Source organism: Trichosurus vulpecula, chromosome 1 (assembly GCF_011100635.1).
Source record: "Trichosurus vulpecula isolate mTriVul1 chromosome 1, mTriVul1.pri, whole genome shotgun sequence".
Classification (NCBI taxonomy): domain Eukaryota; kingdom Metazoa; phylum Chordata; class Mammalia; order Diprotodontia; family Phalangeridae; genus Trichosurus; species Trichosurus vulpecula.
Window position 1 is genome coordinate 168617155 of NC_050573.1, and position 15893 is coordinate 168633047.

General features: G+C 39.0%; 1 protein-coding gene across 1 annotated transcript in view; it reads right to left on the minus strand.

The window, feature by feature from the left end:
* Positions 1-15893, minus strand: part of LOC118839632 (oocyte zinc finger protein XlCOF6-like) — a 42944-nt gene that overhangs the window by 17292 nt on the left and 9759 nt on the right. Inside the window, exon 4 of the mRNA XM_036747131.1 lies at positions 111-244. Within this exon, the coding sequence (XP_036603026.1) occupies positions 111-244 (134 nt within the window). The remainder of the gene's footprint in view (positions 1-110; positions 245-15893) is intronic.

A 15893-nucleotide genomic window follows, 5' to 3' on the forward strand; every position in this document is an offset into this window, starting at 1 on the left:
CACCTACTGTAAAAAGGACTGGCTCTCTATCTAAAACCAGGACTTAAGGATTTAAAGGACTACTGTTGCTGAAAGGCAGCTCAAGAAGCAGATGAAAACTACTGGCTTACCAGTATGGATCCGCATGTGTTGTATCAATGAAGCCTTCAGTCTTGTTTTATAGTCACAGTGCTGGCAATGGAAAGGCTTAACTCCAGCGTGTATACCCGTATGTCTCTGCAAGGCCAATTTGGAGGAACATTTCCTATTCGAAAGGAAGCAAGGTTTGTCAAAACTTAGTAAAATAAGGTCTTAGTCCCTCCTTTTTTAAAAAGGAGGGGTTAGACTAGGTGAACTAAAAGGTATCTTCCAGCTCTGAATCTATGATGCTAAGATATTATGGCTGTTTCTCACTTTAGTAAGAAATATGAATTTAAGGACTATTTTTTTTAAATCACCTGGGAAAGTATCAAAATATCACTGCAGCTGTTACTTTTCTGATCTAAATGTCTACCAGGAGGATTCTTTAATTAGCCCACTAGAGAAAGTAACTAATAGGTGGTGGAGTGGATAGAGCACTGGGCTTAGAGTCAGGAAGACTAAACTTCAAACACTACCTCAGAAACTTCCCTGGGGAACTCACTTAAGCTCTCTGTGCCTCAGTTTCCTTATCTGCAAAATTAGAGGGTTGGACTTAATGGCAGTAAGTTCCCTTTTGGCTCTGAGTCCATGATCCTGTAATCCCACATCCTCTACAAAGATTTTTAGCTTTCATGTATGAGTGAACACTATCAGAAATGCTTATCAAGTGGTCAGATTGCCAATTTATCATAGAATCTCGTTTAAAATATTAACTCTGAACAGATCCTGTTCTAGAAAACAACTTATTGACAAGCAAAGCACGTTCAAGTGAACAAACATTTATTAAACACCTACTACGTGCTAAGTAGCATAGCATGGTGAATAGAGTGCCAGCTTTAGAGTCAAGAAGACTTGGGTTCAAGTTTTACCTTTGACTCATATAGCTATATGACCATGGGCAAGTCACAATGTCTCAGTGTGTCCTAGAAACCTTTCAAAGATTAGAAATTGTAGATGAGTTCCTAATCTGTAACAATGAAGGAAGTTCCTATATCAAGTATTCATTAGAACAACAAAATTATAATTATGCCCCCCATTTTTTGCCCTCAGGCAGTTTACATTTGCATAAAGTGATGACAGTCAAAAGACTGTATGGACAATATAATATTATTGATTACTTTTAAGTTTCCAATTTATTTATGTTTATAAGAGAAGGGTAGAGAAATTATAGCAAGAAGAGCATCTGAAACAATAAAAGATGCTAAAAAGCTTTTGTTGTTCAGTTGTGTCTAACTCTTTATGACTCTGTGGACCAAAGCACACCAACACTGTCCGCAGGGTTTTCTTGATAAATATAATGAAGTGGTTTGCTATTTCCTTCTCCACTGTAATAAGACAAAGAGAGGTTACATGACTTGCCCAGGGTCACACAGCTAGGACGTGTCTGAGGCCAGACTAGAACTTAGGTCTTCCTGACTCCAGGACTGGTGTTCTCTCCACTGTGCCACCCAGCTGTCTCTGAGCCACCTATTAAACTTTAAATTGGAAAAACTCAAAACTTTCCAGAATTTTTATGAAATTCCATATGACATAATTCTAGTGCTCACAAACTAAAAAAAGATGGGCAGCCAAAAAATTCTGCTACTTAGCAAATTGACAAAATTTAAGAGCAAACACTAACTAAAAGTGTTCAGTCTTATATACTGAAATTCCAATGCAACTACTATGACAATGTAATGTATTTAAACAGTGGCTTTTATGTGACAATCTCAAGAGCTAAACAAGATGTCCTTTAAGGTCCCTTCCAGCTCTACAGCTATGATCCTATCCATCTGTATGTATACACATATATGTATGTTCAGCACTTGACTTGAAACAATTAGCATCTGACTAACCCCAGCTTCCTGTCCTCCTATGTTGTCCCCCTCCCTTTTTAGGTCAACTTCTACTGTACGTGGGGCAGCTAGGTGGTGTGGTGGATAAAGTGCCAGGCCTGGAGTCAGGAAGATCTGAGTTCAAATCTGGCCTCAGGCACTTACTAGCTATGTGGCCTTGGGCAAGTCACTTAACCCTCTTTGCCTCAGTTTCCTCATCCGTAAAATGAGCTGGAGAAGGAAATGGTAAATAAACCAATCTAGTATCTTTAGCAAGAAAACCCCAAATGGGGTCATGAAGAGTTGGACATGACTCAAACAAATGAAGAACATCTGTTGTACACAATACTCTACAAACCATTTCATTAAGTAGGACTGAGCAGGGAAGGGCTAGAGAGATTGGTGTTATACAACTGCTGTTACATATGCTAAGTGAAATTATTAGGTCCCTTCATAGGATAGATGCTTTTCCCGACAATATCATTTGTTTTTCATCTGTAAAATGGAGGTAATATTTGCAGGAAAATCTTGCTAAATTAACCTTTACAACATCTCTTGTATTAGTCTATTTTTCTCTACTCACAGTTACTACCCTAATTCATGGCCTCACTTACCTCTCACTTAAGACTACTGTAGTAGCCTCCTAGTTATCCTTCCCCTCTCCAAAAGTTTACACGGCTGCCAAAGCACAGGTCAAACCATGTCAGTGCCATACTCAAGATGCTTCAGGGGCTCCCTTTTTTCTCTAGGAAAAAATACCAACTCTTTTGTTTGGTTTTTCATGTTCTTTACAATCTTGCTCCAGCCTACCTTTCCAGACTTGATGTACCATCATTCTCTTTCATGTACACTGTATGGCACAGACTGGCCAGCTTGTTGTTCTGTTGCATGGATTTTCCCCATGTCTGGAATGCATTCACTCCTCACCTCCATCTCACAAAATCCCTAGCATCCTATTTTGACCTCAGCTCAAGATCCATCTATATAAGAAGCCTATCTTGATCCTGCTCTATCCCTAACCCCCATTGAGTAATGCTCTCCCCACTTAGAAATTATATGTTATATAAATATAAACATGTTATATGTGTTATCACATAAATTATGTATGTGTTGGTTTTCCCCAATTAAATGTAAGCTCCTTGAGAGAAGGGGCTAGTTTTTCTTTCTATTTCTAGCACTTGGCAGAGTGCCTGACACATAAGTAGATCTATCTAATAAATGCTTGTTGAACTGAATTGAACTGGATATCAAAAATGATTTCAACTTTGACATTTTTTTAAAAGTTTCTTCTGAAAAATCCTTACAGTGAAGTTTTTTACAAGAAAATTAGTATATTCCCATAAAAGTGGAAGCCTTTTAATGTCCAGTTTTTAAAAAATATATACTTTTACTTTTAAGTAACTATAAAATAAGCTGGGTTCAAATCTGTCATCTGTGAAATTTGTCATTTCTTACTTATGTGACTTCGGGCAAGTCACATAACCATCCTGAGCCTTCTATATCTATATCTATAAAATGAGGGAGTTTGACTTGACCTCTGAAGTCCCTTCCAATTATAGGTTTATGAAAGCTTGCACAGCTTAAAGACTCACTACATAAAGGAAAGGAAAGTGTTTACAAGACTTGGAGCTAGCATAAAGAAATAGATCCAAGAAGAAACTCTTGCCAATAATTCTAGGCTCCAATACCAAAATCACAAATGGGGCTAAAGAGGCACTGTGAATGACAACAATATTTAAAATTGAATCCTACCACTGGAAAAACAAGAGAGTCTGACTACAAATAACAGAATCTTCCTGAATGTCTAAGAATTACAAACGGATAAAAGGAAAATCATGAAAAGCAAAGAAACAAAAGAAAACATGAACTACCAAAATACTGCATAATAGCTTCAAGTACCTCATCTAAGCACAAGAACACAAAGTTACAGCAGATGAGTCTCATTTAACTGACAAGAAAGGAGTTCCTTGTTGGTACTTTTCACTCTGTAATCAAAATACAATTTTGAATAGCTTGAGTGGTTTTGATACTGAATGTATCATTTATTTGAGCCATCCACATTAGTTACTGCACCACCACAAAATACTGGTGTTGCAGCAGAAAAACTTCACCACTTTTAGAGCTAGAAAATAATCATGAGACTGCAAACATGAATTTGTTTTTATCTGTGTCGAGCCTTGCTGTCAGGAGGGACTGGAGTATTTGCTGAATGAATGATACTTTCAAAGCGTGGGGTTTTGGTTTAGATAGTAAACTCATGTTACTCTGGAACTTAACAATAAACATACCTTGTTCTATTCAAGGATGGTGGCTATCCAAAACCAAAAAGGGTAAGGAGATACAGCTTTACAAATAGGAAATAAAAGTGCTACTTGGGGAAAGTAAAGTAGCAGGTGAAAAACTAGATATTTTCTTCACAAGTTACTTCTATGAGAAGTGTTTGTTCCTTAGTTCCTGAAGCCTACTATCTTCTAGTGACAGAAACAGCATCCAAAATGTCATGATAAAAATCAAAACAAAGGACATCTTAATCAAACAACTTGTTAAAAAAAAAAAAAAGAATAGGCTCCTTGAACACTTACAAGTCTAGGAAAAAAGGGGGGGGGGTCCCATTGAGAAAACCAATTTAACCTCTTACCATAAAAAATCATTTATGGATAACTTATTAACCCATCATTTTAGAAAATTATGCAGAGCCACAGCATAAGTGCCATTAAAACCTGGGCACAGAAAAATTTAAATGGTGAAAACTGTTAATATTGACTGCACATTTTCCCTTATACAAAATAAAATATGGCAAAATCATAGTAATAAAAACCTTAGAAACAAAAATATAACATATTCAGCACGCAAATGTTATGTGATACAAAAGACTATGGGATTGAGAGCTGAGATAATATATAATCGAGTCCTGGATTTGCCATCAAAAGACCAGAATTCCTAGGATCATAGAGCTAGAGCTAGACAGGTCCTTACGTGTTATCTAGTCAAAACCCTTCATTTTATAGATGAAGAAATTGAGAGAGGAAAGGTTAAGTAACTTGCCCAAGGCACACAATAAGTAGCAGAGCTATGTCTTGTACTCATGCCCTCTGACTCCAAACCCAACGTTCTTCAACCAACCCACCACTCGCATCCAGATCTGCCACTTCCAAGCTGCAAGACCCTGCACAAGACACAGGATCTCTCTAAGCCAGCGTCCTCACATATAAAATGGGATTAACACATAAAATACTGACTTCATTCAAAGGGTTGCTGTGAGGTACAAATGAGAATATATGTAAAAAGCCACCATAACTATTCATTGTTATTTACAAATAGCTTTTTAAAATTGTGTGTGATTTATACAATAGGATCAGAGATTTCTTTGATAGTCCTTCCACTTCTGCACTGATGGCAGGTGGCAGTACAGAAAAAAAGCTCAAAATTACAGTTTTTAGATTGTCTATAAACGTTAAGGTAGTTGTTGGTCCTCTAAATAAAAGATTAAAAGAAACTTGAGGCCAAATGGGAGGAGAGCTTACACTTGTAAGTTTCCCTCAGAGAACTTGTCCCCCTTAGGGATACAAATAGAGGTGCTGGCAGAATTGGCTTTATTGCACATCAAAATGCAAGAAATATTTCACAAGGCACTTGGTCATCTTGTAGTATCTTCCTGTAGTGCATTGCAAAATTTCACCATGAAAATAATCTCATCTTACATTTCAGTATTTGTTGCAGAGGATACAGAAATAGTAATATTACAAAGAACTCAATTAGTACCTTCTGACCCTTCCCCAAATTAAATCAACATATACTGCGATATTTAGTAACTTCAGTGCAATGGTCGGCACAGGTGGTTCAGAAGAAATGACAGAGGCTAAAGGCTTGCAGACTATGGCGAAATCACGCAACCATATATCATGAATATGAGAATTAAGTCAGAAGGCATTAAATATGGCAAGTGCCAAACAACAGAACAAAAACTAAACTGATTATATTTAATATATGGTAAATTACTAGCTAAAATACAGCAATCTTTTCCAAATTATCTGTATGCCGTCAGACCACTAACTTGTTATTCTAACAAGATTAACATTCAGTTTTAAGAACACTGAACAATTGGTTCTAAAAGATAGCTGAGACAGAAAGGTATCTAGAGCTTGGGAAAAAATCATGTGCCTTCAGACAATCCAGACAGCTTGGAAAGCTACAGGTTTATCTAACATACTTAAAAAGAAAAGCAAACTATACATAACAAAGATGTTCAGTTTCATGTACAATCCTTTTTCTCTTTCACTATGTATCCATTATGTGAGATGTGCAAATTTAGAGACATCTCCATTCCAAATGTTCATATGGACTATTTGTGGTAGAGCCTTCTGAGCTGGCACTGGTCTGATGAGCCAAAGTTAGACACACTGTACCTTGACTCCAACATAGTAATGTGATTTGGTCCTCTTTGAGAATGAGATGACAACCATATATAGACAAATGCCCATTCAGTTTAATGTTTAAGTTCAGAAAGAATAATAATATTTTTAAAACCCTGGACCTTGTCTTTATTCACCCCCCCCCAAGACAACCAAAAACTATAAATACTGAGCCATATGCTGTTCCCATCTCTTTATAACAATAATCCCAAATCTGTAAGACATTAATCTACAAATACATTGAAATCACTATTAATGAAGTTTTAAGGCAGAATAGGAAGGCTTTCAAGAATATTAATATGTGCCTTGCCCACAAGAGACACATAATAGATGATAATTAGAATGCCATCTCTACAAGTTGTTTTATATATATATATATATATATATATATATATATATATATATATATATATAGATATATAGATAGATAGATAGATAGATAAAATCCTCCCCTTTGGGGATGGGAAAGAAGAGGAAGAAGTATTTTCATATTACGTTTTAATACATTTTTTTGGTTTGAATTGACTTTCCTTTTTTTAACTGAAACTATAAATATATTAGTATAAGGAATTCTCAGTGAGGAAATTCCCTTTAACATTTCAAGTTGGCATGTTCCCTGCAACATGTAGTCTTTTGGAGAGATCTTTTTTCTTTTTTTAAAATTTATTATTATTTTTGGAGTTCTTAAAAATTTGAGTTCCAAATTCTTCCCCTCCTTCCAAACCCTCCCCCCACCCATTAAGAAAGCAAGCAATATGATATCAATTATACATATCAAATCATGCACAACATATTTCCATAATAGCCATGTGCAGCAAGAATTGCTTGGAACACTGAACTGAGAGGTTAAGTGATTATCATGAAAATTTAGAGGGGAGTTCCAGTAAAATGCACACAGAGCAACTCTAGGATGGGTCAAAATAGTTTACTGATACTCAAAGTCAAGCATGGCATAGGACAGTATAGATAGATGGACAATTCAGTCAAGGACAGAGTCATGCCATCTACCTTTCCTCCATCTTCCCATGGCGGCAGCAGGCAGAGTGGTGGCCCCAATGAGCAGTGATACGTGCTCTTGCTGAGAACCCAGGTTTACATTGGGTTTTCAAACAAAAGGTTTACTATAGCAGCTGTCACAATGCCAAGCAGGGCAATGGGATCATGAAACATGGACCACAGCAAAAAAACCAGGTCTCTAAAGATTAAACAGGAAGACAGGATATGAAAGGTGAAATTATAACTGTGCCATATCAACAATTTGTGAGACAGTGTCAGCAGATGGCTCTAACAACAGCTGAGCGTAATGAAGCTTTTTGCATACTAGTAACCTGTAAGAATACCAGACCTAGAAGAATGGGCTTATAGATTCCTCTGGTTAAGTTACTTCCAAGGGATCGATAAGTATGTGTCAGAGATGGGACTTGAACCCAGGCTATCCTGATTCTTAAGCCAATTATTTATCCTTTACATAGAAGTACCTTTTAGATTAAACAAAACTCTGTTTCTTTTTGCTTGAAGGCAACTTTATAGGGAATATGATTTTCCTATCTCATCCAAAAACTTAAATGTCAATCAATGAGCGTCTATTAAGTACCTAATTGGCAGAGTTAGAATTCAAACCCACGTTCTTTGACTCCAAATCCAGTGTTCCTTCCATTATCAAGTCAACAAGCATTAAGCATCTCCTGTGTACTAAGCAGTGGGGAAACAAAGAAAGTAAAAATGGTTCCAGCTCTCAGGGAACTCAGTCTAATGGTTGGAATGGCATACAAGCAACTACTGCACAAACAAGATACATACAAGACAAACCAAAGAGAAGCAGCAGAGGGCTGGCACTGCCATTAAGGGGGAATAGGAAAAGCTTTCCAATTTCCCAGGGAAGGTAGGAACTTGAAGGAAGTCAAAGAAATCAAGAGATGGAGATGAGAAGGGAGAACGAATCAGACAAGGGAGGATAACCACTGAAAATCACCAAGTCAGAAGAAGGAATGTTGTGTGCAAGGAACAGCAAAGAAGCCATTGTGGCTGGATTTCAGAGTACTTGGAAGGGAGTATGGTGTAAGAAGCCTGGAAAGGTAGGAAAGGGCAAGGTTATGAAGGGCTGATCTTGGACGTTAACAAGGAGGTACTAGGGTTTATAAATAATGTATGTCTGTATGGAGGGGGAAATATGTGTGACCTGGTCAGATTTGCCCTTGAGGAAAATCAATTTGACTGCTAAGTGGAAGATAGACTAGAATGGGGAAGAGACTGGAAGTGGGGAGACCAACTTGAAGGCTATTACATTAGTACAGGCATGAGGTGGTAAAGACAGCGGCAATATTGAGGACTGGAGGCAGCATATGAAGAGATTACAAGAGTAGAATTAATATGACTTGGAAAGTGATAGGATATGGTGGGAGTGGGGGGTGGGAATGAAGAATGAAGGGGAAGCCTGGTGATTAGAAGAGCCAGTAATTTCAGTAATGGGAATTAGGAAGAAGGGAGGGCTTAGGGGGAAAAAGATAATGAGTGTCGTTTGGGACATGTTTAAGATGCCTATGTAACATCTTAAAAGTTAACAGATATCTTAAGGTGCCTATCAACTGTCCAATAGGCAGTTGAAATGTGAGAGGAGGTCAGAGGAGATTAATGTTGGATAAGAAGATGTGAGAATTATCATCAGTCAAATAACTGAATCCATGATAAGATGGACAAGATGGAAATGAATAGGATCACCAAGCAAAAACAGTATATAGAAGAAGAAGAGAAGGTGGTCCAGGACAAACACCTGGGGCCACATAAACAGATAGTCTGACTTTGCCTCCCTGTTAGGCAGGGAGTTATTTTAAGCTAAGAGAAGAACCTGTAGGGTTTCTACAGATCCTTGTAAGTCAATATGACAGGTAAAATTCTAGTGAATCATACACATTCTGGATGCCAAGGGAAAGTTAAAATCTTAAAAGTCACAGATCTATGTGACTACCTTATTCATAATGATGGCCATCAAAGTGTAATGAGGCCACAGATGTTCCACACTACTAATTCTTTATGTCATTTCTCTGGCTAAGATTTTACAGTTTGTTTTAGGCTGAGATTTTACAGTTTGTTTTGTCATGAAACATAAAAAGTGTTAACTTTATGTTTCATGGTTCAAAGGTTTATTTTTCTTGAGGTTTGTTGGGGTGAAGAGTGGGGAATTATTTTTTAAATAAGGGCTTTTAGTGATAGAGAAATTAATCAATTATTAAAAGCAAGTTAATTGAGGTTGGTTTAAAAAAGTTTTGGACAATAATGACTATAAATACTTAAACTACCTAGGTTAAAATTAAGACCAGGATTCTCGAGAAGCAGCATGGATTAGGAGATAGAAAAATTGACTTGGAATCAGGAATTAATGGAAAACATACAAATATATGAAGTCTGATATTAAAGGACTTCAAACTACATTAAAAATATTAATCATTTTTTAAAAATGGTACTGGGAGAAGTAGATCCAGAAATTAGATTAGACAAGATCTAAAGAAAATTAACAATATTGCTCAATGTTTCATAATTCCAAGAACAAACTAGGAAAGTACTGTTTCACAAGAATGAGCAGAACCAGAAAGCAGAAAATAACTTTAAGGCCAGCAACTTACTCTTCTATCACAACCACTAAAGCAGGACTGCTGCAATTTAATCCATAATGTCTTGTTGTGGATGCTATAATCTTTTCTTTTTTTTTTTTAATGCAATTTATTTATTTAACATATTTGGTTTTCAGCATTGATTTTCACAACAGTTTGGATTACAAATTTTCTCCCCATTTCTGCCCTCCCCCCCCACTCCAAGATGGCGTATATTCTGGTTGCCCTGTTCCCCAGTCAGCCCTCCCCTCTATCACCCCCCTCCCCTCTCATCCCCTTTTCCCTTCCTTTCTTGTAGGGCAAGATAAATTTCTACGCCCCATTGCCTGTGTATCTTATTTTTTAGTTGCATACCAAAAGTTTTTTTGTTTTTGAACATCTGATTTTAAAACTTTGAGTTCCAAATTCCCTTCCCTCTTCCCTTTCCACCCACCCTCCCTAAGAAGTTGAGCAATTCAACCTAGGCCACACATGTATTATTATGTATAACCCTTCCACAATATTCATGTTGTGAAAGGCTAACTACATTTTGCTCCTTCCCAACCCATCCCGCTTTATTGAATTTTCTTCCTTGACCCTGTCCCCTTTCCAAAGTGTTTGTTTTGATTACCTCCACCCCCATCTGCCCTCCACTCCATCATCCCCCTGCCTTTTATTTTTTTTTTTATCTTCCTCCCTCTTCTTTCCTGTGGGGTAAGATACCCAACTGAGTATGTATGGTATTCCCCCTCAGGCCAAATCTGATGAGAGCAAGGTTCACTCATTCCCCCCTCACCTGCCCACTCCCCTCCTCTCCTAGAACTGCTTCCTCTTGCCACCTTTATGGGAGATAATCCACCCCATTCTATCTCTCCCTATCTCCCTCTCTCAGTAAGTTACTCTCTCATCCCTTAATTTCATTTTATTTCTTTTAGCTATCTTCCCTTCATCCTCAACTCACCCTGTGTTTGCTCTCTCTCTTTTACATATATATATATACACATACATACACATACATACATATACACATAGATACATGCATACATACACATTCACTTATATATATACATAAACATATATATATGCATATATATATATATATGCATATTCCCTTCAACTACCCTAATACTGAGGTCTCATGAATCATACTCATCATCTTTCCATGTAGGAATGTAAACAAAACAGTTCAACTTTAGTAAGTCCCTTGCAATTTCCGTTTCTTGATTACCTTTTCATGCTTCTCTTGATTCTTGTGTTTGAGAGTCAAATTTTCTATTCAGTTCTGGTCTTTTCACTGAGAAAGCTTGAAAGTCCTCCATTTTATTGAAAGTCCATATTTTGCCTTGGAACATGATACTTAGTTTTGCTGGGTAGGTGATTCTAGGTTTTAATCCTAGCTCCATTGACCTCCGGAATATCACATTCCAAGCCCTTCGATCTCTTAATGTAGAAGCTGCCAGATCTTGGGTTATTCTGATTGGGTTTCCACAATATTCAAATTGTTTCTTTCTGGCTGCTTGCAGTATTTTCTCCTTGATCTGGGAGCTCTGGAATTTGGCAACAATATTCCTAGGAGATTTCTTTTTGGGATCTATTTGCGGAGGCGATCGATGGATTCTTTCAATTTCTATTTTGCCCTGTGGCTCTAGAATATCAGGGCAGTTCTCCTTGATAATTTCCTGAAAGATGGTATCTAGGCTCTTTTTTTGATCATGGCTTTCAGGTAGTCCAATAATTTTTAAATTATCTCTCCTGGATCTATTTTCCAGGTCAGTGGTTTTTCCAAGGAGATATTTCACATTGTCTTCCATTTTTTCATTCCTCTGGTTCTGTTTTATAATATCCTGATTTCTCATAAAGTCACTAGCTTCCACTTGCTCCAATCTAATTTTTAAAGTAGTATTTTCTTCAGTGGTCTTTTGGACCTCCTTTTCCATTTGGCTAATTCTGCCTTTCAAGGAATTCTTCTCCTCATTGGCTTTTTGGAGCTCTTTTGCCATTTGAGTTAGTCTATTTCTTAAGGTGTTGTTTTCTTCAGTGTATTTTTCAGTATTTTTTTGGGTCTCCTTTAGCAAGTCATTGACTTGTTTTTCATGGTTTTCTTGCATCCTTCTTATTTCTCTTCCCAATTTTCCTCTACTTCTCTAACTTGCTTTTCCAAATCCTTTTTGAGTTCTTCTATGGTCTGGGGCCAGTTCATGTTTTTCTTGGAGGCTTTGGTTGTAGGCTCTATGACTTTGCTGTCTTCTTTAGGCTGTATGTTTTGGTCTTCTTTGTCACCAAAGAAAGAATCCAAAGTCTGAGACTGAATCTGGGCGCGTTTTCGCGTCCTGGCCATATTCCCAACCAACTAACTTGACCCTTGAGTTTTTCAGTGGGGTATGACTGCTTGTAGATTACAGAGTTCTATGTTCTACGTTTGGGGGGGGAGGTGCCAGCTCTGTCAGAGCCGCACTCCTCCTTCCCCAAGGACCCCCAGTCCAGACTGGGCTCAGATCTTCGGCAGGCTGTGCACCCCTGCTGTGATCCGCCACTTAATTCCCCCCACCAGGTGGGCCTGGAGCCGGAAGTAACAACAGCTGTAGCTGCCCCACCTCCGCTGCCCCCGGGGCTGGAAGCCGAACCACGAACTCCTTCCACTCCCGCAGCTTTTCCCACTAACCTTCTCCGCAGTCTTTGGTGTTTGTGGGTCGAGGGGTCTGGTAACTGCTCACGTATTCAGGGCGCTAGGGCCCCCTCCGCCCGGCTTCTGGACTGGATCGTCTACGCCGCTCAGGCTGGGCTCTGCTCCACTCCGTTCCCAGCTCCCAGCTCCCAGCTCCCAGCTCCGTGTGGAATAGAGCTCACCCAGAGACTATCCGGGCTGTCCTGGGCTGGAGCCCTGCTTCCCTCTGCTGTTCTGTGGGTTCTGCCGTTCTAGAATTGGTTCAGAGCCATTTTTATAGGTTTTTGGAGGGACTCAGGTACGGAGCTCACTCTAGTCCGTGCTTACCAGCCGCCATCTTGGCTCCGCCCCTATAATCTTTTCTACAATGATATTTTTACTATTTAGAATTTTTGCAACAGCAAAGGAGTATATGATTTTTGAATTTTGTATCTATTCCTCTGCCTCATTTTCCACATCTCTTTATAGTCTTACCACTTTTTTTTTAAAATTTAATTTATTTATTTAACATATTTAGTTTTCAGCATTGGTTTTCACAAGAGTTTGAATTACAAATTTTCTCCCCATTTCTATCCCCCCCCAACTTCAAGATGGCGTATATTCTGGTTGCCCTGTTCCCCAGTCAGCCCTCCCTTCTGTCACCCCACTCCCCTCCCATCCCCCTTTCCCTTCCTTTTTTGTAGGGCAAGCTAAATTTCTACTCCCCATTGCCTGTGTATCTTATTTTCTATTTGCATGCAAAACCTTTTTTTTTTGTTTTTGAACATCTAGTTTTTAAAAACTTTGAGTTCCAAATTCTCCCCCCTCCTCCCTTCCCACCCACCCTCCCCAAGAAGTCAAGCAATTCAACATAGGCCACATTTGTATCATTATGTATAACCCTTCCACAATACTCATGTTGTAAAAGACTAACTATATTTTGCTCCTTCCCAACCCACCCCCCTTTACTGAATTTTCTCCCTTGACCCTGTCCCCTTTTGAAAGTGTTTGTTTTTGATTACCTCCACCCCCATCTGCCCTCCCCTCCATCACCCCCCCCCCTTTTTATCTTCTTCCCTCTTCTTTTCTGTGGGGTAAGATATCCAATTGGGTATATATGGTATTCCCTCCTCAGGCCAAATCTGATGATAGCAAGATTCACTCATTGCCCCCTCACCTGCCCTCTCCCCTCCTCCCACAGAACTGCTTCCTCTTGCCACCTTTATGCGAGATAATCCACCCCATTCTATCTCTCCCTATATCCCTCTCTCAATATGTTCCTCTCTCATCCCTCAATTTGATTTTATTTCTTTTAGATATCTTCCCTTCATCTTGAACTCACCCTGTGTCCTCTCTCTCTCTCTCTCTCTCTCTCTCTATATATATATATATATATACACACACACACACACACACATATATACATACATACACATTCACATATACACACACACACACACACACACATAAACATATATGCATATTCCCTTCAGCTACCCTAATACTGAGGTCTCATGAATCATACATGTCATCTTTCCATGTAGGAATGTAAACAAAACAGTTCAACTTTAGTAAGTCCCATGCAATTTCTTTTTCTTGTTCTTTTTCTTGATTACCTTTTCATGCTTCTCTCGATTCTTGTGTTTGAAAGTCAAATTTTCTATTCAGTTCTGGTCTTTTCACTGAGAAAGCTTGAAAGTCCTCTATTTTATTGAAAATCCGTATTTTGCCTTGGAGCATGATACTCAGTTTTGCTGGGTAGGTGATTCTTGGTTTTAATCCTAGCTCCATTGACCTCTGGAATATCATATTCCAAGCCCTTCGATCTCTTAATGTAGAAGCTGCCAGATCTTGGGTTATTCTGATTGGGTTTCCACAATACTCAAATTGTTTCTTTCTGGCTACTTGCAGTATTTTCCCCTTGATCTGGGAGCTCTGGAATTTGGCAACAATATTCCTAGGAGATTTCTTTTGGGGATCTATTTGAGGAGGCGATCGATGGATTCTTTCAATTGCTATTTTGCCCTGTGGCTCTAGAATATCATGGCAGTTCTCCTTGATAATTTCTTGAAAGATGATATCTAGGCTCTTTTTTTGATCATGGCTTTCAGGTAGTCCAATAATTTTTAAATGATCTCTCCTGAATCTATTTTCCAGGTCAGTAGTTTTTCCAATGAGATATTTCACATTATCTTCCATTTTTTCATTCCTTTGGTTCTGTTTTATAATATCTTGATTTCTCATAAAGTCACTAGCTTCCACTTGCTCCAATCTAATTTTTAAGGTAGTATTTTCTTCAGTGGTCTTTTGGACCTCCTTTTCCATTTGGCTAATTCTGCATTTCAAGGCATTCTTCTCCTCATTGGCTTTTTGGAGCTCTTTTGCCATTTGAGTTAGTCTATTTCTTAAGGTGTTGTTTTCTTCCATGTATTTTTCAGTATTTTTTGGGGTCTCATTTAGCAAGTCATTGACTTGTTTTTCATGTTTTTCTTGCATTCTTCTCATTTCTCTTCCCAAATTTTCCTCTACTTCTCTAACTTGTTTTCCAAATCCTTTTTGAGCTCTTCCATGGCCTGGGACCAGTTCATGTTTTTCTTGGAGGTTTCTGTTGTAGGCTCTTTGACTTTGTTAACTTCTTCTGTCTGTATGTTTTGGTCTTCTTTGTCACCAAAGAAAGAATTCAAAGTCTGAGACTGAATCTGGGTGCGTTTTCGCTGCCTGGCCATATTCCCAACCAACTAACTTGACCCTTGAGTTTTTCAGCGGGGTATGACTGCTTGTAGACTAAAGAGTTCTATGTTCCATGTTTGGGGGGGATGTGCCAGCTCTGCCACAGCAGCACTGCTCCTTCCCCAAAAACCCCCAACCTGGACTGGGCTTAGATCTTCAGCAGGCTGTGCTCTGATCTGCCACTTAATTCCTCCCACCAGGTGGGCCTGGGGCTGGAAGCAACAACAGCTGTAGCTGCCCCACCTCCGCTGCCCCTGGGGCTGGTAGCTGAACCGTGAACTCCTTCCACTCCCGCAGCTTTTCCCACTAACCTTCTCTGTTGTCTTTGGTGTTTGTGGGTTGAGAAGTCTGGTAACTGCTGCAGCTCACTGATTCAGGGTGGTAGGGCACATTCCGCCCAGCTCCTGGTCTGGTTGGTCCTGCTGCTCACACTGGGCTCTTCTCTGCTCAGCTCCCAGCTCCCAGCTCCATGTGGGATAGACCTCACCCAGAGACCATCCAGGCTGTCCTGGGCTGGAGCCCTGCTTCCCTCTGCTGTTTTGTGGGTTCTGCCGTTCTAGAATTGGTTCAGAGCCATTTTTTATAG